General features: G+C 55.1%; 2 protein-coding genes across 2 annotated transcripts in view; both read left to right on the top strand.

Annotated features, from left to right (window-relative positions):
• Nucleotides 1-463, top strand: part of LOC115640385 — a 65,089-nt gene extending 64,626 nt beyond the window's left edge. The window contains exon 7 of the mRNA XM_030543127.1: nt 274-463. Within this exon, the coding sequence (XP_030398987.1) occupies nt 274-463 (190 nt within the window). The remainder of the gene's footprint in view (nt 1-273) is intronic.
• A 108-nt stretch (nt 464-571) lies between these two features.
• On the top strand, nt 572-22,077 carry PSMC4 (proteasome 26S subunit, ATPase 4). Its single transcript, XM_030543403.1, has 11 exons — nt 572-664; nt 13,254-13,352; nt 13,812-13,998; nt 14,105-14,251; nt 14,613-14,722; nt 15,061-15,154; nt 15,464-15,631; nt 16,179-16,255; nt 19,927-20,095; nt 21,285-21,340; nt 21,889-22,077. Exons 1-11 carry the CDS (start codon nt 629-631, stop codon nt 22,000-22,002), a joined length of 1,257 nt encoding a protein of 418 aa, XP_030399263.1. The 5' UTR covers nt 572-628; the 3' UTR covers nt 22,003-22,077.
• Nucleotides 22,078-27,992: the final 5,915 nt, after the last annotated feature.

The following is a 27,992-nucleotide window of genomic DNA, read 5'->3' as shown; positions in this document are numbered from 1 at the left end:
CCCTCGCCGCACTGCATGGAGCACCGGTGGCTGGCAATGCTACAGCCGCACTGCCCTGCTGGAGCCGGGCCACGCCGCTGTGCCGCCACCGTGCAGCGCAGAGCACCGGGGCAGGCTGGGCTTTGCAGCTACCCTGCCCCAGAGCATTGTGCCGGGAGGAGCACGCTGAAGCCGGCGGGGAGGGGGACAGCAGGGAGGGGCCGGAGGCAAGCGCCCTGGGCCAGGCAGGACAGTCCCGTCCCGTGGGCTGCACTTTGCCCACCTCTGTGCCAGAACCTGGGCCGCCCGCCCGGGCAGAGGGCAGCTGCCGGGGGTGTCAGCCACACTGCCTGAGTCTGCACAGAGCCTGGGCCTGCCGCGGGGGGCGGCTCCCGCCCCTGACTCGCCGCGCTGCGGCGCTGCCCGTGCACGCAGGGGCTGCCGGGGCTGCAGGAAGGAGAAAATCCAGACGGGGCCCGGGTGAGGACTCCAGCTCCCAGCAGCCCCCGCGCCGGGGGAGCTACGGCTCCCAGCAGCCCCCGCGCGCCAGGGAGCCTCTGCGGCTCCCAGCAGCCCCCGCGCCGGGGGAACTACGGCTCCCAGCAGCCCCCGCGCGTCACGCTCCCAGCAGCCCGGGCGGCGCAGGAGGATGGAGGAGATCGGGATCCTGGTGGAGAAGACGCAGGTGCTGGTACAGGGGGACCCGGCGGGGGGCGGCTCAGGGATCCCCGGCCCCGCTCCGCGCGGACCAGCTCCGGGTCCCGCCGCCCGCCACGCACCTGGGGAGATGCCGAGTCACGGCGGCCCGGCCAGGAGTGCGGGCTCTGCCCCGCCCCGCCCCGCCCCGGGCACGGAACCCAGGAGTGCGGGCCCCCCCCCCGCCCCGAGATCCGGGCACGGAACCCAGGAGTCCGGGCTCTGCCCCCCCCCCGCCCCGCCCCGGGCACGGAACCCAGGAGTCCGGGCTCTGCCCCCCCCCCCCCCGCGATCCGGGCACGGAACCCAGGGGTCCGGGCTCTGCCCCCCCCCCCCCCGCGATCCGGGCACGGAACCCAGGAGTCCGGGCTCTGCCCCCCCCCGCCCCGCCCCGGGCACGGAACCCAGGAGTCCGGGCTCTGCCCTGCCCCCCCCCCCCGCGATCCGGGCACGGAACCCAGGGGTCCGGGCCCCCCCCCCGCCCCGCGATCCGGGCACGGAACCCAGGGGTCCGGGCCCCCCCCGCCCCGCGATCCGGGCACGGAACCCAGGAGTGCGGGCTCTGCCCCCCCCGCCCCGCCCCGCCCCGGGCACGGAACCCAGGAGTGCGGGCTCTGCCCCCCCCGCCCCGCCCCGCCCCGGGCACGGAACCCAGGAGTGCGGGCTCTGCCCCCCCCCCCCCCCGCCCCGCCCCGGGCACGGAACCCAGGAGTCCGGGCTCTGCCCCCCCCCCCGCGATCCGGGCACGGAACCCAGGGGTCCTGGCTCTGCCCCCCCGCCCCGCGATCCGGGCACGGAACCCAGGGGTCCGGGCCCCCCCGCCCCGCGATCCGGGCACGGAACCCAGGAGTCCGGGCTCTGCCCCCCCCCCCGCGATCCGGGCACGGAACCCAGGGGTCCTGGCTCTGCCCTCCCCCCCCGCGATCCGGGCACGGAACCCAGGGGTCCTGGCTCTGCCCCCCCGCCCCGCGATCCGGGCACGGAACCCAGGGGTCCGGGCTCTGCCCCGCCTCGCCCCGCGATCCGGGCACGGAACCCAGGGGTCCGGGCCCCCCCCTCCCCCCCGCCCCGCGATCCGGGCACGGAACCCAGGGGTCCGGGCCCCCCCTCCCCCCCGCCCCGCGATCCGGGCACGGAACCCAGGGGTCCGGGCCCCCCCTCCCCCCCGCCCCGCGATCCGGGCACGGAACCCAGGGGTCCGGGCCCCCTCTCCCCCCCGCCCCGCGATCCGGGCACGGAACCCAGGGGTCCGGGCCCTGCCCCCCCCCCTGCCCCGCGATCCGGGCACGGAACCCAGGGGTCCTGGCCCTGCCCCCCCCCCTGCCCCGCGATCCAGGCACGGAACCCAGGGGTCCTGGCTCTGCCCCCCCCCGCCCCGCGATCCGGGCACGGAACCCAGGGGTCCGGGCCCCCCGCCCTGCGATCCGGGCACGGAACCCAGGGGTCCTGGCTCTGCCCCCTCCCTCCCGCCCCGGGCACGGAACCCAGGGGTCCGGGCCCCCCCGCCCCGCGATCCGGGCACGGAACCCAGGGCTCTGGGCCCCACCTCCCTCCCGCCCCGCGATCCGGGCACGGAACCCAGGGGTCCGGGCCCCCCCCGCCCCGCGATCCGGGCACGGAACCCAGGGGTCCGGGCCCCCCCCGCCCCGCGATCCGGGCACGGAACCCAGGGGTCCGGGCCCCCCCCGCCCCGCGATCCGGGCACGGAACCCAGGGGTCCGGGCCCCCCCCGCCCCGCGATCCGGGCACGGAAACCAGGGGTCCGGGCCCCCCCCGCCCCGCGATCCGGGCACGGAACCCAGGGGTCCGGGCGCCCCGCGATCCGGGCACGGAACCCAGGGGTCCGGGCGCCCCGCGATCCGGGCACGGAACCCAGGGGTCCGGGCGCCCCGCGATCCGGGCACGGAACCCAGGGGTCCGGGCTCTGCCCCCTCCCCTCCCGCCCCGGGTACGGAACCCAGGGGTCCGGGCTCTGCCCCCTCCCCTCCCGCGATCCGGGCACGGAACCCAGGGGTCCGGGCCCCCCCGCGATCCGGGCACGGAACCCAGGGGTCCGGGCCCACCCGCGATCCGGGCACGGAACCCAGGGGTACGGGCCCCCCCCGCCCCGCGATCCAGGCACGGAACCCAGGGGTCCGGGCCCTGCCCCCTCCCCTCCTGCCCCGGGTACGGAACCCAGGAGTCCGGGCCCCCCCGCCCCGCGATCCGGGCAGGAACCCAGGAGTCCGGGCCCCCCCGCCCCGCGATCCGGGCAGGAACCCAGGAGTCCGGGCCCCCCCGCCCCGCGATCCGGGCAGGAACCCAGGGCTCTGGGCCACCCCTCCCTCCCGCCCTGCGATCCAGGCACAGAACCCAGGGGTCCGGGCCTTGCCCCCTCCCCTCCCGCCCCGGGCATGGAACCCAGGAGTCCGGGCCCCCCGCCCCGCGATCTGGGCACAGAACCAGGGATCAGGGCTCCTCCCTCCAACCTGCCAAGCTTGGAGCCTGAGAATCTGCCTACCCCCAACCAGGCAGGGAACCTGAGAGTCTGGCTTTGTCCCGTCCCCCACCCGCCCACTGGGCATGGAACCCATGAGTCTGGGCTCCTCTTCTCTCTTCCCCAACCCCCCGAGCCAGGCATGGAACCTAAGAGTCCGGGCTCCCCTACTACTTCCCTCCCCTCTCAGAGCCGAGGGTCCAACCCAGAGTCGCTAGGGAGCTTAATTTGCATTTATTCTTAATATCTCCATTTCTTTTGATGTTAGCATGTAGAGAATATTTCATTTCTTTTCTAGATTATTAATGTATGCGTTTTTACCCCATTTGATGACCATTCAAATTCCATGGAAATGTGCAAACTCAGCATTTTAGTTTTATTTATTATCTAAAACTACCATAAACATTCTGGATACTGAGGAGGAAAGTTATTGAACCACATTTTCCCTTAAAAGTTAGCTGAGTTAATAAATGGTTTATTTAACTAGGTAGCCTGCTACTGAAACTGTTAAACAGCTACTGTTCTGTAGCTAGTAAAATGTACTGTTTCCTGTCACAGTGTAAAGATAGAGCCTTGGCCTCCATAATAGCTGGAGCAGGATTTTAAAAGTCCTGCATAGTGCACTACTTCAGGATGTTAGAGCTAATAGATCTTGTCATAGAATATCAGGCTTGGAAGGCACCTCAGGAGGTCATCTAGTCCAACCCCCTGCTCAAAGCAGGACTAATCCCAAATTAAATCATCCCAGCCAGGGCTTTGTCAAGCCTGACCTTAAAAACCTCCAAGAAAGGAGATTCCACCACCTTTCCTATGTATCCCATTCCAGTGCTTTACCACCCTCCTAGTGAAAAAGTTATTCCTAAAATCCGACCTAAACCTCCCCCACTGCAACTTGAGACCATTGCTCCTTGTTCTGTCATCTGCTACCACTGAGAACAGTCTAGATCAATCCTCTTTGGAACCCCCTTTCAGGTAGTTGAAAGCAGCTATCAAATCCCCCCATATTCTTCTCTTCTGCAGACTAAACAATCCCAGTTCCCTCAGCCTCTCCTCATAAGTCATGTGCTCCAGCCCCCTAATCATGTTTAGTGCCCTCCACTGAACTCTTTCCAATTTTTCCACGTCCTTCTTGTAGTGTGGGGCCCAAAACTGGACACAGTACTCCAGATGAGCCTCACCAATGCTGAACAGAGGGGAATGAGCACATCCTTCGATCTGCTGGCGATGCCCCTACTTATACAGCCCAAAATGCCATTAGACTTCTTGGCAAAAAGGGCACCCTGCTGACTTGTATCCAGCTTCTTGTCCACTGTAAGCCCAGGGTCCTTTTCTGCAGAACTGCTGCCTAGCCACTCAGACTCTAGTCTGTAGCAGTGCATGGGATTCTTCCATCCTAAATGCAGGACTCTGCACTTGTCCTTGTTGAACCTTGTCACATTTCTCTTGGCCCAATCCTCTAATTTGTCTAGGTCCCTCTGTATCGTATCCCTACCCTCCAGCATATCTACCACTCCTCCCAGTTTAGTGTCATCTGCAAACTTGCTGACGGTGCAGTCCACACCATCCTCCAGATCATTAATGAAGATATTGAACAAAACCAGCCCCAGGACCGACCCTTGTGGCACTCTGCTTGATACCGGCTACCAACTAGACATATAGCCATTGATCACTACTCATTGAGCCTGACGATCTAACCAGCTTTCTGTCCACCTTATAATTCATTCATCCAGCCCATACTTCTTTAACTTGCTGGCAAGAATACTGTGGGAGACCGTATCAAAAGCCTTGCTAAAGTCAAGGAATAACACCCCACTGCTTTCCCCTCATCCACAGACCCAGTTATCTCATCAGAGAAGGCAATTAGATTAGTCAGGCATGACTTGCCCTTGGTGAATCCATGCTGACTCTTCCTGATCACTTTCCTCTCCTGTAAGTGCATCAGAATTGATTCCTTGAGGACCTGCTCCATGATTTTTCCAGGGATTGAGGTGAGGCTGACTGGCCTGTAGTTCCCCAGATCCTCCTCCTTCCCTTTTTAAAGAAGGACATTACATTAGCCTCTTTGCAGTCATCTGGGACCTCCCCTGATCGCCATGAGTTTTCAAAGATAATGGCCAATGGCTCTGCAATCACCTCCGCCAACTTCTTTAGCGCCCTTGGATGCAGCACATCCGGCCCCATAGACTTGTGCTCGTCCAGCTTTTCTAAATAGTCCTGAACCACTTCTTTCTCCACAGAGGGCTGGTCACCTCCTCCCCATGCTGTGTTGCACAGTGCACAGTCTACCCCGATATAACGCTGTCCTTGGGAGCCAAAAAATCTTACTATGTTATAGATGAAACCGCGTTATATCGAACTTGCTTTGATCCGCTGGAGCGCGCAGCCCCACCTTCCCTCCCCCCGAAGCGCTGCTTTACCATGTTAATCTGAATTCGTGTTAATCGGGTCGTGTTATATTGAGGTAGAGGTGTAGTCTGGGAGCTGACCTTCGTGAAGATAGAGGCAAAAAAAGCAGTAAGGGGGCCCACACTCCTTGAGCACCACCTTGTTGCTAACGTACCTGAAGAAACCCTTCTTGTTACTCTTAACATCTCTTGCTAGCTGCAACTCCAAGTGTGATTTGACCTTCCTGATTTCACTCCTGCAACCTGAGCAATATTTTTACACTTCTCCCTGGTCATTTGTCCAGTCTTCCACTTCTTGTAAGCTTTTTTTTTTTGCGTTTAAGATCAGCAAGGATTTCTCTGTTAAGCCAAGCTGGTCGCCTGCCATATTTACTGTTCTTTCTACACATCGGGGATGGCTTGTTCCTGCAACCTCAAAAAGGATTCTTTAAAATACAGCCAGCTCTCCCGGACTCCTGCCCTCCCCTCCCCCATGTTATTCTCCCAGGGGATCCTGCCCATCAGTTCCCTGAAGGAGTCAAAGTCTGCTTTCCTGAAGTCCAGGGTCCGTATTCTGCTGCTCTCCTTTCTTCCTTGTGTCAGGATCCTGAACTCGACCATCTCATGGTCCCTGCCTCCCAGGTTCCCATCTACTTTTGCGTCCCTTACTAATTCTTCTCTGTTTGTGAGCAGAAGGTCAAGAAGAGCTCTGCCCCTAGTTGGTTCCTCTAGCACTTGCACCAGGAAATTGTCCCCTACCCTTTCCAAAAACTTCCTAGATTGTCTGTGCACTGCTGTATTGCTCTCCCAGCAAATATCAGGGTGATTGAAGTCCCCTATGAGAATCAGGGCCTGTGATCTAGTAACTTCTGTTAGTTGCCGGAAGAAAGCCTCGTCCACCTCATCCCCCTGGTCTGGTGGTCTATAGCAGACTCCCAATACGACATCACCCTTGTTGCTCCCACTTCTAAACTTAATCCAGAGACTCTCAGGATTTTTCTGCAGTTTCGTACCAGAGCTCTGAGCAGTCATACTGCTCTCTAACATACAATGCAACTCCCCCACCTTTTCTGCCCTGCCTGTCCTTCCTGAACAGTTTATATCCATCCATGATAGTACTCCAGTCATGTGAGTTATTCCACCAAGTCTCTGTTATTCCAATCACATCATAATTCCTTGACTGTGCTGGGACTTCCAGTTCTCCCTGGTTGTTTCCCATACTTCTTGCATTTGTGTTGTCAAAGTTAGAATCAGGACTCACAATTTGTCAGACCACTCTGTTTTATTAGCGCAGCGCTCCGCCAATAACACCCAGATAATGTGAGTGGCCATGCAAGACCCAAACTATCTTATTTATACAGATAAAAGAGCGGGAATTAAACAAAGAAAGCAAAACAGTAAAATTCACCTGGGGCACAGCATGCATATCCTACTTCCTTACTAACTCTTATCGATCTAAGGCTAATATTTCACCAATTGCCCTTAAACGGTGCAATTGTTCTATGTTAATGTCTGTACTCCTGACACCTGGATTGCAGCATTCCAACAGTTTTGCTTAAAGGTACAGACAGCATTTCTTTAATCCTTTCTATTTTCACAATATAATTCATTCTACTTTCACAGTGTATAGGCACTTATGATAACTCCCTAATCGTCCTGCTTTCTCAGTATGAGGTAGGAGTCATCTCCTCTTGCACTCTCCTGCTCGTGCTTCCTCCCGATATCCCACTTACCTCAGGGATTTGGTGCCCTTCCCCTGGTGAATCTAGTTTAAAGCCCTCCTCACTAGGTCAGCCAGCCTGCTTGCGAAGATGCTCTTCCCTCTCTTCATTAGCACTCCTCCTTGGAACACCATCCCATGGTCAAACATCCAAAGCCTTCTCTCCAACACCACCTGCGTAGCCATTCGTTGACCTCCACGATTCAACGGTCTGTACCCGGGTCTTTTCCTTCCACAGGGAGGATGGACGAGAACACCACTTGTGCCTCAGACACCTTTATCCTTCCTCCCAGAGCCACGTAGTCTGCAGTGATCCGCTCAGGATCATTCTTGGCAGTATCATTGGTGCCCACGTGGAGAAGCAGGAAGGGGTAGTGATCCAAGGGCTTGATGAGTCTCGGCAGTCTCTCCGTCACATCATGAATCCTAGCTCCTGGCAAGCAGCAGACCTCTCGGTTTTCCTGGTCGGGACTGCAGATAAATAACTCAGTTCCCCTGAGGAGGAAGTCGCCGACCACCACCACCTGCCTCCTCCTCTTGGGAGCAGTGGCCGTGGAACCCCCATCCCTTGGACAGTGCATCTCATGCCTTCCAATCGGTGGAGTCTCCTTCTGCTCCCTTCCCTCAGATGTATCATGTAGTCCACTCCCCGCATTAGTACCTGTGGAAAGAACATGAAAACGGTTGCTCACCTGTATCTGCGTTGCTGGTACATGGACGCTTCTCTTTCTTCTTCTGGAGGTCACATGCTGCCAAATTTCTTCACCGTCCTTCTGTCACTGCTGTGCAGCCTGCTCTGATTCTTCAGAATGTTGTGCCCGTAGAAGCATCTCCTGACATCTGTCCCGGAAATCTTCATTTTCTCTTATGCAATGCAGGGTCAGTACTTGTTCCTCCTGACCTTGAGACCAGCTTGCACTTTGTACAGACAAAGTCGCTTCTGTCCTGTGCAAGAAAGACAAACATGGCCCAACCTGTGCAGGTCACAACAGCTGATCGCTCACCATCCATAGCTCCTTCCTTCTAAGAGCTTCCTCAGCTGCTGCAGCAACTACTCAGAGGAGCCTGCAAGTTGAATGCCTCAGTGGGCCCTCCCCAGGCCATCTCCCAGTCAAACTCCCTCTGTTAGCCTCTCTGCTGTTCGCCGCTCAGATGGTGCTCTCTCAGCTCGCTTGTATTCATAGACTGGACGAGAAGAACAAGCTTTCCTGCTTTTTTAACTCCCATTTTGTTTCTTAATGTGAAGTAAACTGGTCAGTGAATGGAACTGCAGTGAGGGCAATGTCCTCTCTGCGCTGCAGCAAAGGCTGGCTTAGCCCTCTCCCAAACTCTAGTTCCAGCCACTGACTTACTGGTTTGGTGGCCTGACTTTTTATAGAGCACTGGTTTTCAAACTGCGGGTCATGTCCCAATACTGGGTTGCGGAATGGAAGGCACTGGGTTGCAGCGGGTCTGGTCAGCACTGCCAACCGGGCTGTTAAAGTCCTGTCAGCAGTGCTGCCTGGCTAAGGCAGGCTACTCGCTACCTGTTCTGATGCTGCGCCGCGCCCTGGAAGGGGCCAGCAGCAGGTCCGGCACCTAGGCAGGCTTGCATGCCTCCACTTAAGAACCAGATCTGCCTTAGCACTCCAGCTGCGCTGCTGACTGGGAGTCATGTAAGGTAACCCCGTGCCCCAATCTCCTGCCCAGACCTGAGCCTTCCCCGAACCCCTCATCCCCAGCCTAGAGCCCTGGCCCCCTCCTGCACCCCAAGACCCAGCCCTGAGCCTTCCCCGAACCCCTCATCCCCAGCCCCACTCTGCAGCCCTCACTCCTGCACCCCAACCCTCTGCCCCAGCCCTGAGCCCCTCCCTCACCCTAAACCCCTCATCCCCAGCTCCATTGGGTCGCAGGCATCAACAGTTTTCTTCAACTAAGTTGCCAGAAAAAAAGTTTGAAAACCACTGTTCTATAGAATATATCAGCAAACGTGTGTGGCTTAACACTGGATAATGGTATTTCATTTATTTCAATAGGTTATAGTAAAGTTAGGACATAAGATGTCTGTTTCAGATTTATTTTAAAATTGATTAATTTTTCTTAACCTGAATTTAATTTAAATACAAAATCCAATTTAGATTTTGACAAACTAATCAGATAAAAATTGACTTTTAATTATTCTGATTCCCAGCCTCCCTGCTCTAACCCCAATACCCCCTTCCATGCCAGAGCCGGAGTAGAACTCAGGAGTTCTGCACTAACCACTAGGCCCCACTCCTATTTCTCTCTACTATTTGACCTGTCTAGACTCATAGGGCTAGAAGGGACCACAGGGGTCATCTTAAGCACCTGCCAAGATGCAGGATTTGTTGTATCTAATCCAGGGGTTGACAACCTTTCAGAAGTGCTGTGCCAAGTCTTCATTTATTCACTCTGATTTATGGTTTCGCGTGCCAGTAATACATTTTAATGTTTTTAGAAGGTCTCTTTCTATAAGTCTGTAATATAGAACTAAACTTTTGTTGTATGTAAAGTAAATAAGGTTTTTAAAATGTTTAAGAAGCTTCATTTAAAATTAAATTAAAATGCAGAGCTCCCCAGACTGGTGGCCAGGACCCAGGCAGTGTCAGTGCCATTGAAACATGTGCCATAGGTTGCCAACCCCTGGTCTAAATCATCCAAGACAGATGGCTTCAGCCTCCTTTTGAAAACCTCCAGTGAAGGAACTTCCACAACCTCCCTAGGTGTCTGTTCCATTGTCCTACTGTTGTTTACTGTTAGGAAGTTTTTCCTGAGATTTAATATAAATCATCTGTGCTGTAGTTTGAACCCGTTGCCTCTTGTCCTGCCCTCCATGGCAGGAGAGAGCAACTTTTCTCCATCTTTTTTATGGCAGCCTTTCAAGTAGTTGAAGACCACTATCATGTTCCCCCTTAATCTCCTCTTTTCCAAACGAAATCTACCCATTCCTTCAGCCTTTGCTCAGATGGTTTGCATTCCAACCCTTTGATCATCTTTGTCACTCACCTCTGGATCATTTCCAGTTTCTCTACATTCTTTCTATACATTGGTGACCAAAACTAAACACAGTATGCCAGCTGAGGCCTAACCAGCACCAAGTAGAGTGGTACTGTTACCTCCAATGACTTGCATGCTGGGTCTCTGGTTATGCAATCTAAAATTGCATTTGCTTTTTCTGCAACCACATCGCATTGCAGATTCATGCTGACATGATCCACCACAACCCCCAGATTCTTCTCAGCATTGCTGCTGCCAAGCCAGTAATCCCTCATTCTGTATGTGTGCATTTGGATTTTCTTCCCTAAGTGTAGCACCTGACATTTGTCTTTGCTGAATTTCATTTTGTTGCCTATAGCCCAGTTCTCCAATTTATCAAGATCCCTCTGAATTTTAGCTCTATCTTCCAAAGTGTTTGCAAGCCCCCACCCCCACCCATCCCCGCTTTGTGTCATCTGCAAATTTGATCAGTATGCTCTCTCTTTCTATTTCTGTGTCATTAATAAAGATGTTAAACAACACTGGACCCAGAACAGATCCCTGTGGAACCCCACTGGATACCTCCTTCCAGTCTGACATCATTCCATTAATAATTACTCTTTGTTTGCGGTTGTTTAACCAATTATGTATCCACTCAATGGTAGTTCTATCGAGTCTGCATTTCTCCAGCTTACTTATCAGCTGTCAGGTGGAACTGTGTCAAAAGTAGGGCTCTTGACTGATCGCAGTTAACTCACACGATTAACTAAAACAATGGTGATTAATTGCAGTTTTAATCAGATTGTTTAACAGTAGAATCCCAATTGAAATTTATTTAAATATTTTTGATGGTTTTTCTACATTTTCAGGTATATTGATTTCAGTTAAAATACAAAGTGTACCATGCTCACTTTATATTATTTTTTATTACAAATATTTGCACTATAAAAATTATAAACAAAAGAGAGAGTATTTTTCAATTCTCCTCATACAAGAACTGCAGTGCAATTTCTTTATCATGAAAGTGCAACTTACGAGGGGGCAGATTTTGTTACACAGCTGCACTCAAAAACAAAACAATGTAAAACTTTAGAGCTTACAACTTCACTTAGACCTACTTCTTTTTCAGCCAATTGCTAAGACAGGCAAGTTTGTTTACATTTACAGGCAATAAAGCTGCCAGCTTCTTTACAATGTTGACTGAAAGTGAGAACAGGCATTCGCATGGCACTTTTGTAGCTGTCATTGCAAGGTATTTACGTGCCAGATATACTAAACATTGATGTGCCCTTTCATGCTTCTACCACCATTCCAGAGGTCATGCTTCCATGCTGATGATGCTTTTTTTTAAATTTTTTTAAAAAATGCTTTAATTAAATTTGTGACTCAACTCCTTGGAGGAGAGTTTTGTCTCCTGTTCTGTTTTACCCGCTTCCTGTCATATTTCGTGTTATGCCCGTCTCAGATGATGACCCAGCACATGTTGTTCGTTTTAAGAACACTTTCACTGCAGATCTGACAAAATACAAAGAAGGTACTAATGTGAGATTTCTAAAGATAGCTACAGCACTCGACCCAAGCTTTAAGAATCTGAACTTACCTCCCAAAATCTGAGCGGGACGAGGTGTGGAGCAGGCTTTCAGAAGTCTTAAAAGAGCCACATTCCAATGCAGAAACTACAGAACTTAAACCACCAAAAAAGAAAATCAACCTTCTCCTGGTGGCATCTGACTCATGATGATGAAAATGAACATGCATCGATCTGCACTGCTTTGGATCGTTATCAAGCAGAGCCCGCCATGAGCATGGACTCGTGTCCTCTGGAATGGTGGTCAAAGCATGAAGGGATATGTGAATCTTTAGCGCATCTGGCATGTAAATATCTTGCAACGCTGGCTACAAAGTGCCAGGCAAATGCCAGTTTTAACTTTCAGGTGACATTGTAAACAAGAAACGGGCAGCATTAAATCCTGCAAATGTGAACAAACGTGTCTGTTGGAGCAATTGGCTGAACAAGAAGCAGGACTGAGTGAACATGTAGGCTCTAAAGTTTTACACTGTTTTGTTTTTGAATGTAGGTTTTTTGTACATTCTACATTTGTAAGTTCAACTTTCATGATAAAGAGATTGCACTGCAACACTTACATTAGGTGAATTGAAAGATATTTTCTGTTTTTTACAGTGCAAATATTTATAATAAAAAATAAATATAAAGTGAGCACTGTGCACTTTGCATTCTGTGTTGTAATTGAAATCAATATATTTGAAAATGTAGAAAACACCCAAAAATATTTAAATAAATGGTATTCTATTATTATTTAACAGCACAATTAATCACAATTATTTTTTTAATCACTTGACAGCCCTAATCAAAGCCTTGTTGAAGTCCAGGTGTATTATTTCCACTGCATTCCTCCTATCCACCAAATCCTGTCAAAGAAGGAAATCAAGCTGATTTGGTGTGATTTGGTAAATCCATATTGGCTGCTGGAGATCACCCCTTCATCCTCCAGGTGTTCGCAAATGGAATGTTTCATACACTGCTCTAGTACCTTCCCAGGTATCCAGGCTGACTGGTCTATAGTTCCCTGGCTCCTCCTTTTCCCCCTTGTTAAATATGGGCACTGCGTTAGCCCTTCTCCAGTGTTCCAGGACCTCTCCTGTCATCCATGAGTTTACAAATACTATCGCCAGTGGCTCTGATATTTCTTCAGCTAATTCCTTCAGCACCCTCAGGTGAATAGCATCAGGCCTGGGTGATTTGAATTCATTCAAATTGGTCAGAAAATCTCTGGTGTCCCTCTAGTCCCTTCGTTCCCCCCCATCCCTATCTGATGGGGTGTGTGTGTGTCTGACTCTTGCTGGGCTCAGGGCACTGGTTCTTGGCATCCCAGCAGCTGGGTGGGATCAGATTGAGTGTGAGACCTTCGCTGCTCAGAGGGAACGTCATCCCTCCCCTAAGCTGCAGTCATGGCACTCTGAGCTGTCCAGCTCTCACCCTGGCTGTCTGTGGCTGTCCTAGGATGAGCTGCCTGCGCTGGCTATCTCCAGGCCTCAGACTGGCTTGTCCTTCCTTGCCCCGGAGCCCGAGGACCTGGAGGATCTCTACAGCCGCTACAAGGTGAGCTGGGGGATGGGGTGGCAGGAGAGGGTTGCCCTTGGATGGGAGGTGTGTGGGGATAGGGGGTTGGGACGGCAGGCCCTGAGCGGGATGCCCTCGGCAGGAGCAGGGGGTGGCAGGCTAGGATGGCAGGCAGCACGTGCCCTTGCCCGTGCCCTTGCCCTTGCCCCGGAGTTGGGATCTGATGGCACTTCTGACCAGGGTTGTGAGGCCAGGGACTTGGGAGATCTGGGCCCCAGTAACCTCTGGTGGGTTTGGTTCTTCCAGTCCCATTCCTCTCTGCTGCACAGCGCCCCTGGAAGTCCACTTGCCTGCAGGGGCACCCAGCTGCAGTGCTGAGCAGGGAGCTGCCTGGTGCCCGGCCTGTGGCCTTGGAGCCACTTCCTCTAGGAGCTACTGCAGGCAGCTGAGCAGAGCAGGGAGGAGGGGCTGTCTGTCTGTCTGTCCGTCCGTCCACAGAAGCTGCAGCAGGAGCTGGAGTTCCTGGAGGTGCAGGAGGAGTACATCAAGGACGAGCAGAAGAATCTGAAGAAGGAGTTCTTGCACGCGCAGGAGGAGGTGAAGCGCATCCAGAGCATCCCACTGGTCATCGGCCAGTTCCTAGAGGCCGTGGACCAGAACACGGCCATTGTGGGCTCTACCACAGGTGCAGCTGGAGGGCTCGAGGAAGGGGATTGTGGAAGAGGGGAGCTGCGCACAGGGGGCCAGCCCCCAGCTTGCCTGGCTTACCCTCATCTGCCTCTCACCCACAGGCTCCAATTACTACGTGCGGATCCTGAGCACCATTGACCGGGAGCTGCTGAAGCCCAACGCTTCGGTGGCCCTACACAAGCACAGTAATGCGCTGGTGGATGTGCTGCCACCCGAGGCTGACAGCAGCATTATGATGCTGACATCAGGTGGGTGCTCCCTGCGCCAGCCTCAGGGGCAGCCAGTGCCACAGGTAGCAGTGTGCACAGTGCCTATGGGGATGGAGGTCTCCCAACTGTGCTGGGCAGCTGAGGGTCCCACGGGTGTGTGGGGGGTGGCAGTCCCGTGGGCGTGCAGTGAAGTACTGGGCAGGGGAGGTCGGGGTCTCCCGGCTGTGCTGGACAGGGGGATGGGGTTCCCCTAGGTGTGCTGTGCGTGCAGGTCCACTGGTTGTGCTATGCATGCAGGGGGTATTGGTTTTGTGGAGAGCGGAGGTCCCCTGGCTGTGCTGGGTAGGGGAGGCATGGGTCCCCTAGCAATGTTGGGCTCAGCTCTGGTGTGTGCCCACAGATCAGAAACCGGACGTGATGTACGCTGACATTGGCGGGATGGACATCCAGAAACAGGAGGTGAGGGAGGCTGTGGAGCTGCCCCTCACCCACTTTGAGCTGTACAAGCAGGTGAGTGTGTGTAGGGTGGAACGGCAAGACTGGGCTGGCTGGAACTACATCCTGGGTGGCTGTGCCCTGCACTGGGGCTGAGCTCCGTCCTGCAGACCGAGCATGGGCGCGTCTCTCACCGTGCCCTGCAGCTGGGAGAGCTCCTGGGGGCCCTCAGGGCTGTGTGCTCGGTGGCTGGGCTGGGGTTGGCAAGTCACTGTCAGATCAGGAGAGGCACAGAACCCTTGACTCTGGGCTGCACCGGATGTGACTGGTGTCAGGTCCCCAGCCCACCAGCTTCCTGGGCTCCTCAAGGGCAAGATGGGGGAGCCCCCAGTAACCCCCTCTTTCCCCCTCAGATCGGCATTGACCCCCCACGTGGCGTCCTCATGTACGGCCCCCCTGGCTGTGGGAAGACTATGCTGGCCAAAGCTGTGGCCCATCACACCACAGGTGATCAGGGTGCTGGACTGTGGGGGGGAGGAGGAGCACCAGTGCACATCTGATACCATGGGAGTCTCTCAAGGATGCCTGGGTTCTATAGTGCAAAAGTGCCAAGCGACCTGTGGCCCGGCTCAGGGTCTGGAAAGGCCCCGGCTTTGTGCCCAGGAGGGTTGGTACTGCAGTTGCCAGGGGCTGGTGCCAGGACTGTGTGGCACAGGGAGCCTGTGGGTTGTCCCAGGGAGTGCCTGTCCGTTGGGGGGTATCTCTCACGGCCAGGGCTGGAGGGGGGGCACTAATGCTGTCTGCCCATCTGTCCAGCTGCCTTCATCCGCGTGGTGGGCTCCGAGTTTGTACAGAAGTACCTGGGTGAGGGGCCACGCATGGTACGGGACGTCTTCAGGCTGGCTAAGGAGAACGCACCCGCCATCATCTTCATAGACGAGATTGACGCCATCGCCACCAAGCGTTTTGATGCCCAGACCGGGGGTGAGCTGGAGATGGGGCACTGGCCCCGCCCCTCTGGGACAGCAATCTCCTATCTGGCCCAAGGCGGGCTCAGGGGAGCAGGAATGGGACATGGGGCCTCTCCCCTCTAGGGCACTGGACCCAAGTCCCAGCAGGCAGAGGGAGCAAAGAGCTGCAGCCCCTACCCCTCTCCTTGTAGATGTCAGTGTTACACATGGGCGAGCCCCTCACTCCCCAGGTTCTGGCCAGTCCCACAGTGGGCAGTGGGGTGGGGAGTGGGCAGGTCTCTGGGGACTGCGAGGGAGGTTGGGGCAGCAGGGTTGCGGGTAGTGGCGGAGATGTGCAAATGTGGGGTGGCAGTGGTGGGCAGGGCTGAAGTGCATGGGGTGGGGACAATAGTGGCAGGAGATTGAGGGGAGGGGATAAGGGGTGGGAGAGGGGAGGAGGTGGGTTAGGCAGGGCCGGCACAGTGAGGGTAGGTGGGGGAAGGGGTAGATGGGGCAGGGTTGTCCGTGTCTGGCGCTGGCTCTCCAGGTGCCCTGCTCACCAGGCTGTGCCCCTCTCCCAGCCGACAGGGAGGTGCAGCGGATCCTGTTGGAGCTGCTCAACCAGATGGACGGCTTTGACCAGAACGTCAACGTCAAGGTGCGAAAGAGCAGGGGCTGGGATGTGGAGTGACAGGCATTGCTGTGCCAGCCCCCAGATTTCTCCCTGAGGCTGTGGGAGTTGGGAGGCTGAATGGGGGTAGGGGCACTGCTGTCTCAGTCAGGCTGGAGGGGTGTGGGGAGATGGGGTCCTGCTGTCCCAGCAAGGCTGGAAGGGGGCGGGGGCTGGATGGGAGGATGGGGAACTGCTGTCTCAGCAAGGCCAGAGGGGGCAGGATCCAGGGGGCCGAGTCTCCCCATTGGGGATGAGCAGAGAGGTGTGTGACAGGTTGGATCACAGAAACCCCCTGGGAGCTGCCAACTGATGTGCCAAGACTACCTCTGCTCCTGTTTTTCCTGCCAGCTCAGGACTCCAGCACCCTGTTTTGCTGAGCCAGACGCTTTCTTCTGCTCCAACAAAGACCCAGGGTCTGAATTACTTGCCCTAAAGCTGCAGGTTTACCTGAAAGCAGCTCACCGAAGTGTGCTTGTCTTTAACACTCAGATGCCCAACTCTCAATGGGGTCTAAATCCAAATGAATCCATTTTTCCCTGTATAAAGCTTATACAGAGTACAATCATAAATTGTTCGCCCTCTATAACACTGAGAGATGTACAGCTGTCTGCTCCCCCAGGTATTAATACATACTCTGAGTTAATAAGTAAAAAGTGATTTTATTAAATACAGGAAGTAGGATTTAAGTGGTTTTGAGTAGTAACAGAACAAGTTTCAGAGTAGCAGCTGTGTTAGTCTGTATCCGCAAAAAGAACAGGAGTCCTTGTGGCACCTTAGAGACTAACACATTTATTTCAGCATAACCTTTCATGGGCTACAGCTCACGTCTTCGGATGCATAGAATGGAACACGCAGACAGGAGATATTTATACATACAGAGAACATGAAAAGGTGGAAGTATGCATACCGACAGGAAGAGTCTAATCAATTGACATGAGCTATCGTCAGCAGAAGAAAAAAACCTTTCGAAGTGATAATTAAGATGACCCATAGAAGGTGTGAGGAGAACTTAACATAGGGAAATAGATTCAGTTAGTGTAATGACCCAGCCGTTCCCAGTCTCTGTTTAAACCTAAGGCCATGGCCACACTGGCGCTTTACAGCGCTGCAACTTTCGCGCTCAGGCGTGTGAAAAAAACACCCCTCTGAGCGCTGCAAGATACAGCGCTGTAAAGCCTCAGTATAAACAGTGCCGCAGTGCTGGGAGCTGTCCGGTTTGGCCAATGTACATGGCAGAGGGGCATTGCTGGCACATGATGGCATATATCACATTGGTAGATGTGCAGGTGAACAAGCCCCTGATGGCGTGGCTGATGTGATTAGGTCCTATGATGATGTCACTTGAATAGATATGTGGACAGAGATGGCAACGGGCTTTGTAGCAAGAATAGGTTCCTGGGTTAGTGTTTCTGTTGTATGGTGTGCGGCTGCTGGTGAGTATTTGCTTCAGGTTGGGAGGCTGTCTGTAAACGAGGACTGGCCTGTCTGCCAAGGTCTGTGAGAGTGAGGGATCATCTTTCAGGATAGGCATCTTTGATGATACGCTGGAGAGGTTTTAGTTGGGGATTGTAGGTGATGGCTAGTGGCATTCTGTTGTTTTCTTTGTTGGGCCTGTCCTGTAGTAGGTGACTTCTGGGTACTCTTCTGGATCTGTCAATCTGTTTTTTCACTTCAGCAGGTGGCTATTGTAGTTTTAAGAATGCTTAATAGAGATCTTGTAGGTGTTTATCTCTGTCTGAGGGATTGGAGCAAATACGGTTGTATCTTAGAGCTTGGCTGTAGACAATGGATCGTGTGGTGTGTCCTGGATGAATGCTGGAGGCATGTAGGTAAGTATAGCAGTCAGTGGGCTTCCGGTATAGGGTGGTGTTTATGTGACCACAGTAGTGTCTAGGAAATGGACTGCTTGTGTGGATTGGTCTAGGCTGAGGTTGATGCTGGGATTGAAATTGTTAAAATCATGGTGAATAAACACTAAGGCCTTGGCTACACTGGCGCTTTACAGCGCTGCAACTTTCTCACTCAGAGGTGTGAAAAAAACACCTCCCTGAGCACTGCAAGATACAGCGCTGCAAAGCACCAGTGTAAACAGTGCCCCAACACTCAGCACGGCTCCCAGCACTGCAAGCTAATCCCCACGGGGAGGTGGAGTACGTGCAGTGCTGGGAGAGCTCTCTCCTGGCGCTGCGACCACACTCACACTTCAAAGTGCTCCCGCGGCAGCGCTTTGAAGTTTCAAGTGTAGCCAAGCCCTAACCCAGGAACCTATCCTTGCAACAAAGCCCGATGCCAGCTCTGTCCACATATCTATTCAAGTGACACCATCATAGGACCTAATCACATCAGCCACGCCATCAGGGGCTCATTCACCTGCGCATCTACCAACGTGATATATGCCATCATGTGCCAGCAATGCCCCTCTGCCATGTACATTGGCCACACCGGACAGTCTCTACGCAAAAGAATAAATGGACACAAATCTGACATCAGGAATCCTAACATTCAAAAACCAGTGGGAGAACATTTCAACCTCTCTAACCACTCTGTGACAGACTTGAAGGTGGCGTTTTTGCAACAAAAAAACTTCAAAAACAGACTCCAAAGAGAGACTGCTGAACTCAAATTAATATGCAAATTAGATACAATTAACTTAGGTTTAACAGAGACTGGGAATGGCTGGGTCATTACACTAGTTGAATCTATTTCCCTATGTTAAGTTCTCCTCACACCTTCTATGGGTCATCTTAATTATCACTTCAAAAGGTTTTTTTTCTTCTGCTGATGATAGCTCATGTCAATTGATTAGACTCTTCCTGTTGGTATGCGTACTTCCACCTTTTCATGTTCTCTGTATGTATAAATATCTCCTCTCTGCGTGTTCCATTCTATGCATCCGAAGAAGTGAGCTGTAGCCCACAAAAGCTTATGTTGAAATAAATTTGTTAGTCAGAACAAGCAAGTCACCAAGCAAAATAAAATAAAATACGCAAATCTATGTCTAATTAAACTGAATATAGATAATCTCACCCTCAGAAATGCTTCAGTAAGTTCTTTCCTCAGACTGGACACGTTCCAGGCCTGGGCACAATTCTTTCCCCTGGTACAGCTCTTGTTTCAGCTCAGGTGGTAGCTAGGGGATTCTTCATGATGGCTCCTCTTCTCTTTGTTCGTTCCACCCCTTTATACATTTTTTTTTGCCTAAGCCGGGAATCCTTTGTCCCTCTGGGGTTCCACCCCCCCTCACTGGAAAAGCACCAGGTTAAAGATGGATTCCAGTTCATGTGACATGATCACATGTCACTGTAAGACCCCAAGCCTTTATTCCTCCCAGCCTCACTCACAGGAAGGCCTGCCTGCAAACAGAGCCATCCAGTCAATTGTCTTGTTGATGGGAGCCATTAAGATTTCAAACCACCATTAACGGCCCACACTTTGCATAATTACGATAGGCCCTCAAAGTGATATTTCATATTTCTAGTTTCAGGTACAAGAGTGGTACATTTATACATATAGGATCATCACGCACAGTAGATTATAAGCTTTGTAATGATACCTTACAAGAGACCTTTTGCATGAAGCATATTTCAGTTATTAGCATTTTATAAAACCATATAGACCACAGCATCACAGGGTGATCATGCTCTATTGTCCTCCAGGTGATCATGGCCACAAACCGAGCAGACACGCTAGACCCCGCCCTGCTGCGGCCTGGCCGGCTTGACCGCAAGATCGAGTTTCCCCTGCCTGACCGGCGCCAGAAGCGCCTCATCTTCTCCACCATCACCAGCAAGATGAACCTGTCCGAGGAGGTGGACTTGGAGGACTGTATCCTGCCTGGAGCCTGGCACGGGAGGGAGGGGTGGCACAGCAGGAAGACTACGTCCAGCTGGGTGCCCAGCATGCGTTGGGGGCCATGGCAGGGAGGCTGTGTCCCGCTGGGGGCCGAGCACAGGGGGAAGGCTGCGTCCCACTGGCTGGCATGGGAGTGCACAGTGGGGAGGCTGTGTCCCATTGGGTGCCTAGCACGGGGAGGCTGCGTCCCATTGGCTGGCATGCGGGGGCGGCAAGGGGGGGCAGCTGCATCCCACTGAGTGCCCGGCACTGGGGAAGGGGTGTCTTGGGTCCAGCTCATAAGAAGGTGCCCGTCAGCCCTGTGCTGCCCCACAAGGGGTTGACCCAGTGACCTAGGCTACAACTCTGCCCCACTCTCCCTGTGTCACACACAGATGGGCCATGCAGGGGATGCACTGACCCAAGAACCCCTCCTGTTCCTTGGCAGGGCTGGCTGGAGGGCGTGTCTTCTGGCCACCTCCAGGGCTGGGGTCAGGGTGGGGTTGGGGCAGAGCAGCTGGCATGGCAGGTGGGAGCTGTCCTGTTCCCCTCTGACATACGGCTGGACAGGGGGAGTACCAGGAGAGGGCATGGCTGGGGCTGTCTCCTGCTGGGCAGAGCCCGGCTCAGCATATGGACTGATCGCTTCATTGAGAGCAGGCAGACGGACACCAGCCTGATGCCAGCCCACAGGGCAGGGGCTTGGGCCTGGCTCAGGCCACAGGCCGAAGTAATAAGGCAGGAGGGCCCAGGATTCGCAGGGGGAACCTGGCATAGCTGAGCTGGTGCTGTCTGGTTCCACTCAGGAGCACGGGGGCATGGGGTGAAGCTGACTCCTGCCTGTGCCTCCAGATCCACAGGGTCCAGAAAGGTTTGGGGGGGCACTCGCCAAAAGACACATCCTCTGACTCCAACATGCCCACTCCTCCTGACTGGGTCCTCTGGGCTTGTCGCCATGCTGATCCGCCCCCTTCCACCCTGCCTAGGAGCCTTGCAGGCCCTCGAGCTCGATCCCATCCCTCTGGGGAGCACACTTGTTCCTAGGCTGTGAGAAGCCCATCAGGGTCCCCCACCACAGTGCCCTGGCAGCCTTGCTGGCCTCCTGGTGTGTGGGGGAGGAGTCGGCCCTCTCACCATGGTCCAGCTCAGCTGCTGTGCAGACATTTCCCTCACTCCTCCCCAGATGTGGCCCGGCCGGATAAGATCTCAGGTGCCGACATCAACTCTATCTGCCAGGAGGTGAGTGCTGAGGGCTGGGGTCCCCAGACTGTGATATCTGAGGGTGGCACTGTGTGTGTTGTGACCTGCTCCTTTTCCGGGGATCCCTGCTGCTCCCCAAGCCAGCAGGACCCCTGCCACTGCCACAGAGTGGCAGGCTGAAGCCCTGACTCTGAGATTATGGGGTCCTTGGCTGTGGGGCACATGTGCATGGGGGCGGTCACTGTCCCCAGCATCCCCCCCCCACACACACACACGCACACACATTCACATGGTGGGATGGAGCGGGAGTCACTGCACCCAGTATCATGGCCCCCACACACGTGCCTGTATGTGCAGGAGGGGTCACTGTGCTTAAACCCTCCCTCCCCCCAATGCCTATGCCCATTGTGCACAGGGCAGGATTGGGGGTGGTCACTGCACCTAGCATCCCCCTCCTCATCTGTGTGCACAGGGCAGGATGTGGTGGTCACTGGGCCTGGGGGTGGCATCTCCCCGCGTGTGCACAGGGCAGGGTTGTGGGGTTACTGTGTCCAGCGTCGCCCCCTCACACGTCTCCATGTGCACAGGGCGGCATGCTGGCTGTGCGGGAGAACCGCTACATCGTCCTGGCCAAGGACTTCGAGAAGGCGTACAAGACGGTTATCAAGAAGGATGAGCAGGAGCACGAGTTCTACAAATGAGGGGCCACGGGGGCGGGAGGGGAGCGTGGGGCAGGCTTGAAATCCCTCCAATAAACTCAGCCCCACGCCTCTGCAGGGAGTGCTGGTGTCTGTCCTTGTGGCCTGACCCAGGGCCCCAGTCCCTTCCCCAGCCCCAGGCCTCTGGGGCAGTGTAGGTGTCTGGGGACCTGTGCTGCCTGAACAGCTCCCATATTGCCCCCCTGTGCTGCATGGCAGCCCCAATCTCAGGTTGGAGGTGGCAGGTGGGGGGAGTAGAGCGAAGGGCCCAACTGTCCCAGGCAGGCGCTGTCCTGGCTTTTGCTATAGCAGCAGCTGCCCCCATAGCTCCCTGTGCCCAGGCAGGGTCTCCCCTGCCCAGTGCTGGGGCAGGGCTGGCTCTGGCTGCAATGGGCTGGGAATGTTGCTTGCAGCCAGTCCTGTGCTGGGAGCAGAGAGAGAACAGCTGGAGAAGCCCTGGGGCCCAGACCAGGGTTGTACTATATGGTCTGTTCCCCAGACCAATAGCCCTGGGGCTCCCAGTTCATGTTTCCCAGATGCCAGCCTCCTCCCCACCGCCACCAACAGGGCTCCTGCCCTGTGTTCTCTGGCCCTGCAAAGCCCTTCCCAGTAGTGGGGGCCTATTGTGTTTTCCTTGATCCCACAGACCCCTCTCCCCAAGCACTGGGGCTCTTATCCTGAGTTCCCCAGCAGTGGGGGGTGCAAGGTCTGACCCCATTATGATGTTTTGTTGTACTGGCTGCATCCCTGCTGGCTTGGTTGGGACCATGTGTGTGCAGCTCTCCCCCTTGTGGGGCAGCTGATAGGGGGGCAGACATTTCCCAGAGCTCTGCAAAGGAAGGAGAGGCTGGTGCTGGCTTTGAGTGGCTCAGGGAGTGGGGCTTGGGGGTGATGGACAAGCATTCTGCACACTCTGGGTGTTAGAGCCACTGGTGTGTTTTCTGCCAGGGCACTTGGCTCAGAAAGTGCCAATGGGACCAAGCAAGCAATCCATAGTGCCAAGTCATAACAGCCACATGGGGTCAGCCCTACGGTCCAGCTAGCCCAGTGTCCTATCTACTGCCAGTGGCCCATGCCGCGTGCTCCAGTTATCAAGTGATCGAGCCCATCAGCCAGTCTGGCAGTCAGAGATTTAGGGTCACCCAGAGCATGGGCAGCATCCCTGACCATCCTGGCTAATAACACTTCGCACAAAAACCAGGCAGGTGGACCTGCCCCCTTGTCAGCCAGGGAGGCAGACGTGACCTTCTGCCAGCCAACCTCAGATGCCTGCCCGTGCCAACTAATGGGATAGATATGACCCCCTGCCAGTTTCTTTCCTTCATGGCTCCACAGGTAACCCCCCAGGGCCAGGCAGCCTGGCCGCATTTGAAAACATGTTTTGGTTCTTGGAGTCCTCTGGGCTGGTCTCAGCTTGCCCTGGCCTCTGGCTATGGCTCACAAATAGAGACCTGGTCCATGGAGGCCCCCCTGGCACCATCGCTCTGCTGCCCTCACACCTGAGCTAGACACCGCCAGGCAGAAAGAATTCATCTAGCACCCTCACTGGAGCCTCACCGAGGTGGATTAACTCCTGTGCCGGGCACATCCCTCCCATGGCTGCAGGAGGCGTCTGCGTTCCAGAGCTCCCACAGTGTCACTGCTGGGCTGGCGCTGTGCTGTGGTGCTGACATGGCTCAGATCCCCTGAGCACTGAAATGCTTTGGGTTAACTCGAGTCTGGGCTCGGTGGCCAGTGCCATTCCTCTCTGCAGCCTCGGAGATCGGACTGAACTATCCCAGGCCCCTTCTGCCCACAAATGCTTGATGTTCGCTGGTTCAGCACCATCCAACCTGGAGGAAATTTGGCTTTTCTGGAAATGCAAAATCTGTCCCATGCAAGAACCTCTGCTGGGCCTGGCTCCGTGGCAGAGGAACTGAGTGTTAGCTGCTGAACAGAACCCAGTGTCAATCCCCACTCCCCTCTGTTAACAAAGGCTCCAGCTCCCAAGCCCGGCTGGGCCCATGGAGCCTCCCAGGGAGAAAGACGCCAGCAAGAAAGAAGCGTGTGCCAGGGAGGAGCAGCTGGTTTATGCCTGTCATGCAGGACCTGGAGCCCCTAGCCCCAGGGAGGGGCACCCTGTTAACAGCAGGACCCACCCCTACGAAATGCAAGCAGCTGTTTGCTCTTGGGGGCTGCCCACTCCTACATGGGGCCAGCTGCAAGCCAAGAGAGCGTGTGTGCTGCAGAATTTGTCCTTCCCTGGAAGGCTGTGATCAATCCTCTCTCCCCACATAGCACTCTGGGGCAAGGCCCCAGAGCTGGGTAGGGGGCAGAGGGCACAGGTCACTGGCCCCAAGGGACAGTCCTGTCAGCTATGTGTGTGCTTCCCATGCTTCTCCCCTACATCCCAGCCCCTCTCCTGCCTCCCCCCGTCCATCAAAACTCAGGGCTATGGGAGCTGGGACCTAGCCACACCCACCCTCCGCTCTCTCTCGAGTGACTGACCCACTGCCCAGCTAGTGAATGAGTCCAGGACCACCACACATTCCTTGCTCCTAGCACTGCCCTGTCAGTGCCAGGGCTGTGAGCTTCCCCCCAGCAGTGGGCTCATATGCACGCCCCAGCCCTGCCCAGGGAAGAAGTCGCTTTTGGGTGTGACAGGCTGAGTGGAGGCTGCCAGGCAGGGGCAGTTATGGGTAGAGGTGAGTGAGATGCAGGCTGATTGTGCTGGGAATGGGGCTTAACCCCCTTAATCCCCACAGCATGTCAGTCTGCAACACTGTCTCCTGGATGGGTTAATCATCTCCCAGCCCTGCGCTGCCAGATGCTGCCCTGGGGGGGCCCCAGGCTGGCATCAGTAGGGCTTTTCTTGAAGCTGGGTAGGGAAGCCCCTTTCCTGCCTTCCCCTATCCAAACCTCAGGGCCAAAGCAGCCGGGAACCAGCTGCACAGACCACTCCACTCTGCCAGGAGTGACTGACACACACCCCCAGCAATGCTGTCACTGCCAGTGCTGTGTGCTTCCCCCAGCAGTGCCCTGTGAGCACCAGGGTTGTGAGCCCTCCCCACCCCCAAAGCAATTCCCGGTCTGTGCCAGGGCTGTGAGCTTCCCCCCAGTGGTGCCCTCGTGCACACTCCAGCCCTGCCCAGGGAAGAAGCTGTTGTCGGCTGTAACAGACTGTGTGGAAGCTGCTGGGCGGGGCAGTTATGGGTGGAGGTGGAGATGCAGGCCGACCATGTTGGGAATGGGGCTTAACCCTTCCTGCCCCCACAGCATGTCAGACTGCGAAGCTGCCTGTGTGGCTGGGTTAATCATCTCCCAGCCCCATGCTGCCAACTGCTACTGCTGGTGGGACATCCTCCGAGCTGTGGAGTTGTGTGTGGAGGGGGTATCAGCCTCAGTCAGGGGTGGTGTGGAGCTGGGGAAGGGTTCAGCCCCAGCTGCAGCCATGGGAGCTCTGAGCCCTTTAAATCCCTGCAGTGGAAACCGGTGCGGTCCGGCATGGTGTACTGGCTCTTACCTGTACACTGGACCGGACCGGACCGGCTTACTTTCACCTCTGGTTACAAGGCAGGTGAAATTGTTGTAATGAACCATAAAAGCGGTGTCCTTGATGAGACCATGGTTTTTAGTGTCTAGCAAAGTAACGAATTTAAGTTCCTAGGCCAGAGGTGGGCAAACTATGGCCCATGGGACCGTCCTACCTGGTCCCTGAGCTCCCAGCCGAGGAGGCCAGCCCCCAGTCCCTCCTCCACTGTCCCCCCACCGCCATGCTGCCGCGCAGGCAGTGCTCTGGATGGCAGGGTTGTGCACTCCTGCCGGGCAGCACGGCAGTGTGTCTGGCTCTGGCCGGGTGGTGCAGCTGCCAGACATGCTCTGAACGACATTGTAAGGGGGCCAGGGCCGGGGGGTTGGATAAGGGGTGGAGGGCCCTGGGGGGAAATTGGGACAGGGATCAGGGGGCAGTTGGATAAGTGTGGGAGTCCTGGCGGGGCCTGTCAGGGGGAGGGGTGTGGATAAGGGTCAATGGATGGGGAACGGGGGAGGTTGGATAGGTGTGGGGTCCCGGGGGGCCTGTCAAGGGACAGGGGTGTGGATAGGGGTCAGAGCAGTAAGGGGACTGGGAGCAGTGGGGATTGGATAGGGGATGGGGTCCCAGAGGTGGTTAGGCTTGGGGGGGGGTCCTGGGAGGGGGCAGTCAGGGGACAAGGAGCAGCGGGGGTTGGATGGGTCAGGGGTTCTGAGGGGGGCAGTCAGGGGCCGGGAAGTGGGAGGGGAAGATGGGGGCAGGGGCCCAGGCTGTTTGGGGAGGCACAGCCTTCTCTACCTGGTGCTCCATACAGTTTTGCAACCCCAGTGTGGCCTTTGGGCCAAAAAGTTTGTCCACCCCTGTCCTAGGCTCATCTCTTGAAGGTGTTGTGCAGTTTCCTTCAAGGAAAAGGACTGACAGGTCAAATATAGATCATCACTTTGGCAAACAAGGGAGGCTGGGATGGCTAGCTCAGTGGTTTGGGCATTGGCCTCCTAAACTCAAGGTTATGAGTTCAATCCTTAAGGTGGTTGTTTAGGGGACCTGGGACAAAAAAATAGTTGGGGGTTGGTTCTCCTTTAAGCAGCAGGTTGGACTAGATCTCTTGAGGTTCCTTCTAACCCTGATATTCTATGAACTTTGTGTGAGGTTTTCTCTCCTGGGTGTTTTATTTATGTCTTTCATCATTTTCCTATGTGAGTTCATCTGAGAGCACAGCGATTGTCTGGTTTCACCCCCTAAGTTGTTACCGGGACACTGAGTGCACTGGATGAAGTACAGCACATGTTGTGATGGTCTCTTGGATCGGGAAAGTTAAGTTGTGGTGAGTGTTGATCACTGTAGCAGTGGAGCTATGTCCGCAGGTTTTGCATCTGTCGTTCTGGCAGGGATGGGTCTGGTGCCACTTTGAGTTGGTAGGTCCTGTATGGAGCTTGCTTGTGATGAGCTTGGCAAGGTTGGAGGGTTGATTATGGGCCGGAGGGTGGAGGAGATTTCTTTCAGAATGTGCTTCCCTATCAAATATGGGTTGTAATGTAATGATACCCCATGTGGGTTCCAGAGTGAGGTAGCAGGTGACAAGTAAGGGTGTGTGATGGGTGGGTTTGGGTTTTTTTGTTTTCATGTATTGAAGAAAGTTCTCTTGGGTATTTGAGTTGCTTGTTCCACGATGGGATCAACTCCACTGGTGCAGTGTCCTTGTTTACTGAGGGCAGTTTTAGGGGGTTTAGATGTGTTCTCTGGACTTTTTCATCAGAGCAAATTCTGTGGAATCTGAGTGCCTGGCTGTGGAAAACAGATGCCAGAAACTAGATGCAAACCCTGCAGACATATCTCCACTGCGAGTAGCTCTTTGGGTCTGTCAGGAGTTTCCCTGGTGTGGGAACTGCTCCAACCTTGCTCTGCCAGACTCTTGGGATGCTGCTGTCCTGGGTACAACCATGCAGAAATGGAAGCAGACAGCTTTTGGGGATTGCTCCAAAGTGAGAGATGAACTGATTGTGGATGTTGCTAGACCGGAGCAGGGGCGCCATTCAGAGAGGATGGGGGGCACCTCCCCCCCTGCAAGTTTCTCTTGCCAGAGGAACCGGAAGCCCTTAGTTGTGGGCTGAGACATTGCTGCAGGGGCAGAGCTGTTTCCAAGGCGTTAGACTGGACCAGCAGCTGTTCGCCCCTCCCCCCAGCCACAGGAAATTTTTCCCTGGCTGTGTCGGCTGCTGCGTGCCCAGGAGTGGAACCCCCTACTAGCCTTGGCATCCAGCAGCAGCGCTAGCAGCCCGAGGACCAGAGGGAGCTCAAAGCCCTTCTTGTGGCTAAATAGCTCCTTGTTACCCAGCTGAGAGCCAGGACAGAGCAGTTTTTGGTGAGCTGATGAGTGCTGATCTCCTTAAGTCTCTCTGACAAAGCCGGTCAGTTTTATTTTCAGTGTAACAGAGGTGCTGCCCTTAGACATTTCAGTTGCTCCTGATGGAAATCAGAGGAA

The sequence above is a fragment of the Gopherus evgoodei genome, unplaced genomic scaffold (assembly GCF_007399415.2).
Source record: "Gopherus evgoodei ecotype Sinaloan lineage unplaced genomic scaffold, rGopEvg1_v1.p scaffold_31_arrow_ctg1, whole genome shotgun sequence".
Classification (NCBI taxonomy): domain Eukaryota; kingdom Metazoa; phylum Chordata; order Testudines; family Testudinidae; genus Gopherus; species Gopherus evgoodei.
Note: the sequence above shows the minus strand (reverse complement) of the source record. Positions and strands in the feature narration are given on the sequence as shown.

Excerpts from the sequence above, each read along its gene's own strand:
- PSMC4 (XM_030543403.1), top strand. The coding sequence starts at position 629 with ATGGAGGAGATCGGGATCCTGGTGGAGAAGACGCAG. Across the intron at positions 14,723-15,060 it reads ACTTTGAGCTGTACAAGCAG|ATCGGCATTGACCCCCCACG; the intron begins GTGAGTGTGTGT and ends TTTCCCCCTCAG. Across the intron at positions 21,341-21,888 it reads TCAACTCTATCTGCCAGGAG|GGCGGCATGCTGGCTGTGCG; the intron begins GTGAGTGCTGAG and ends CCATGTGCACAG.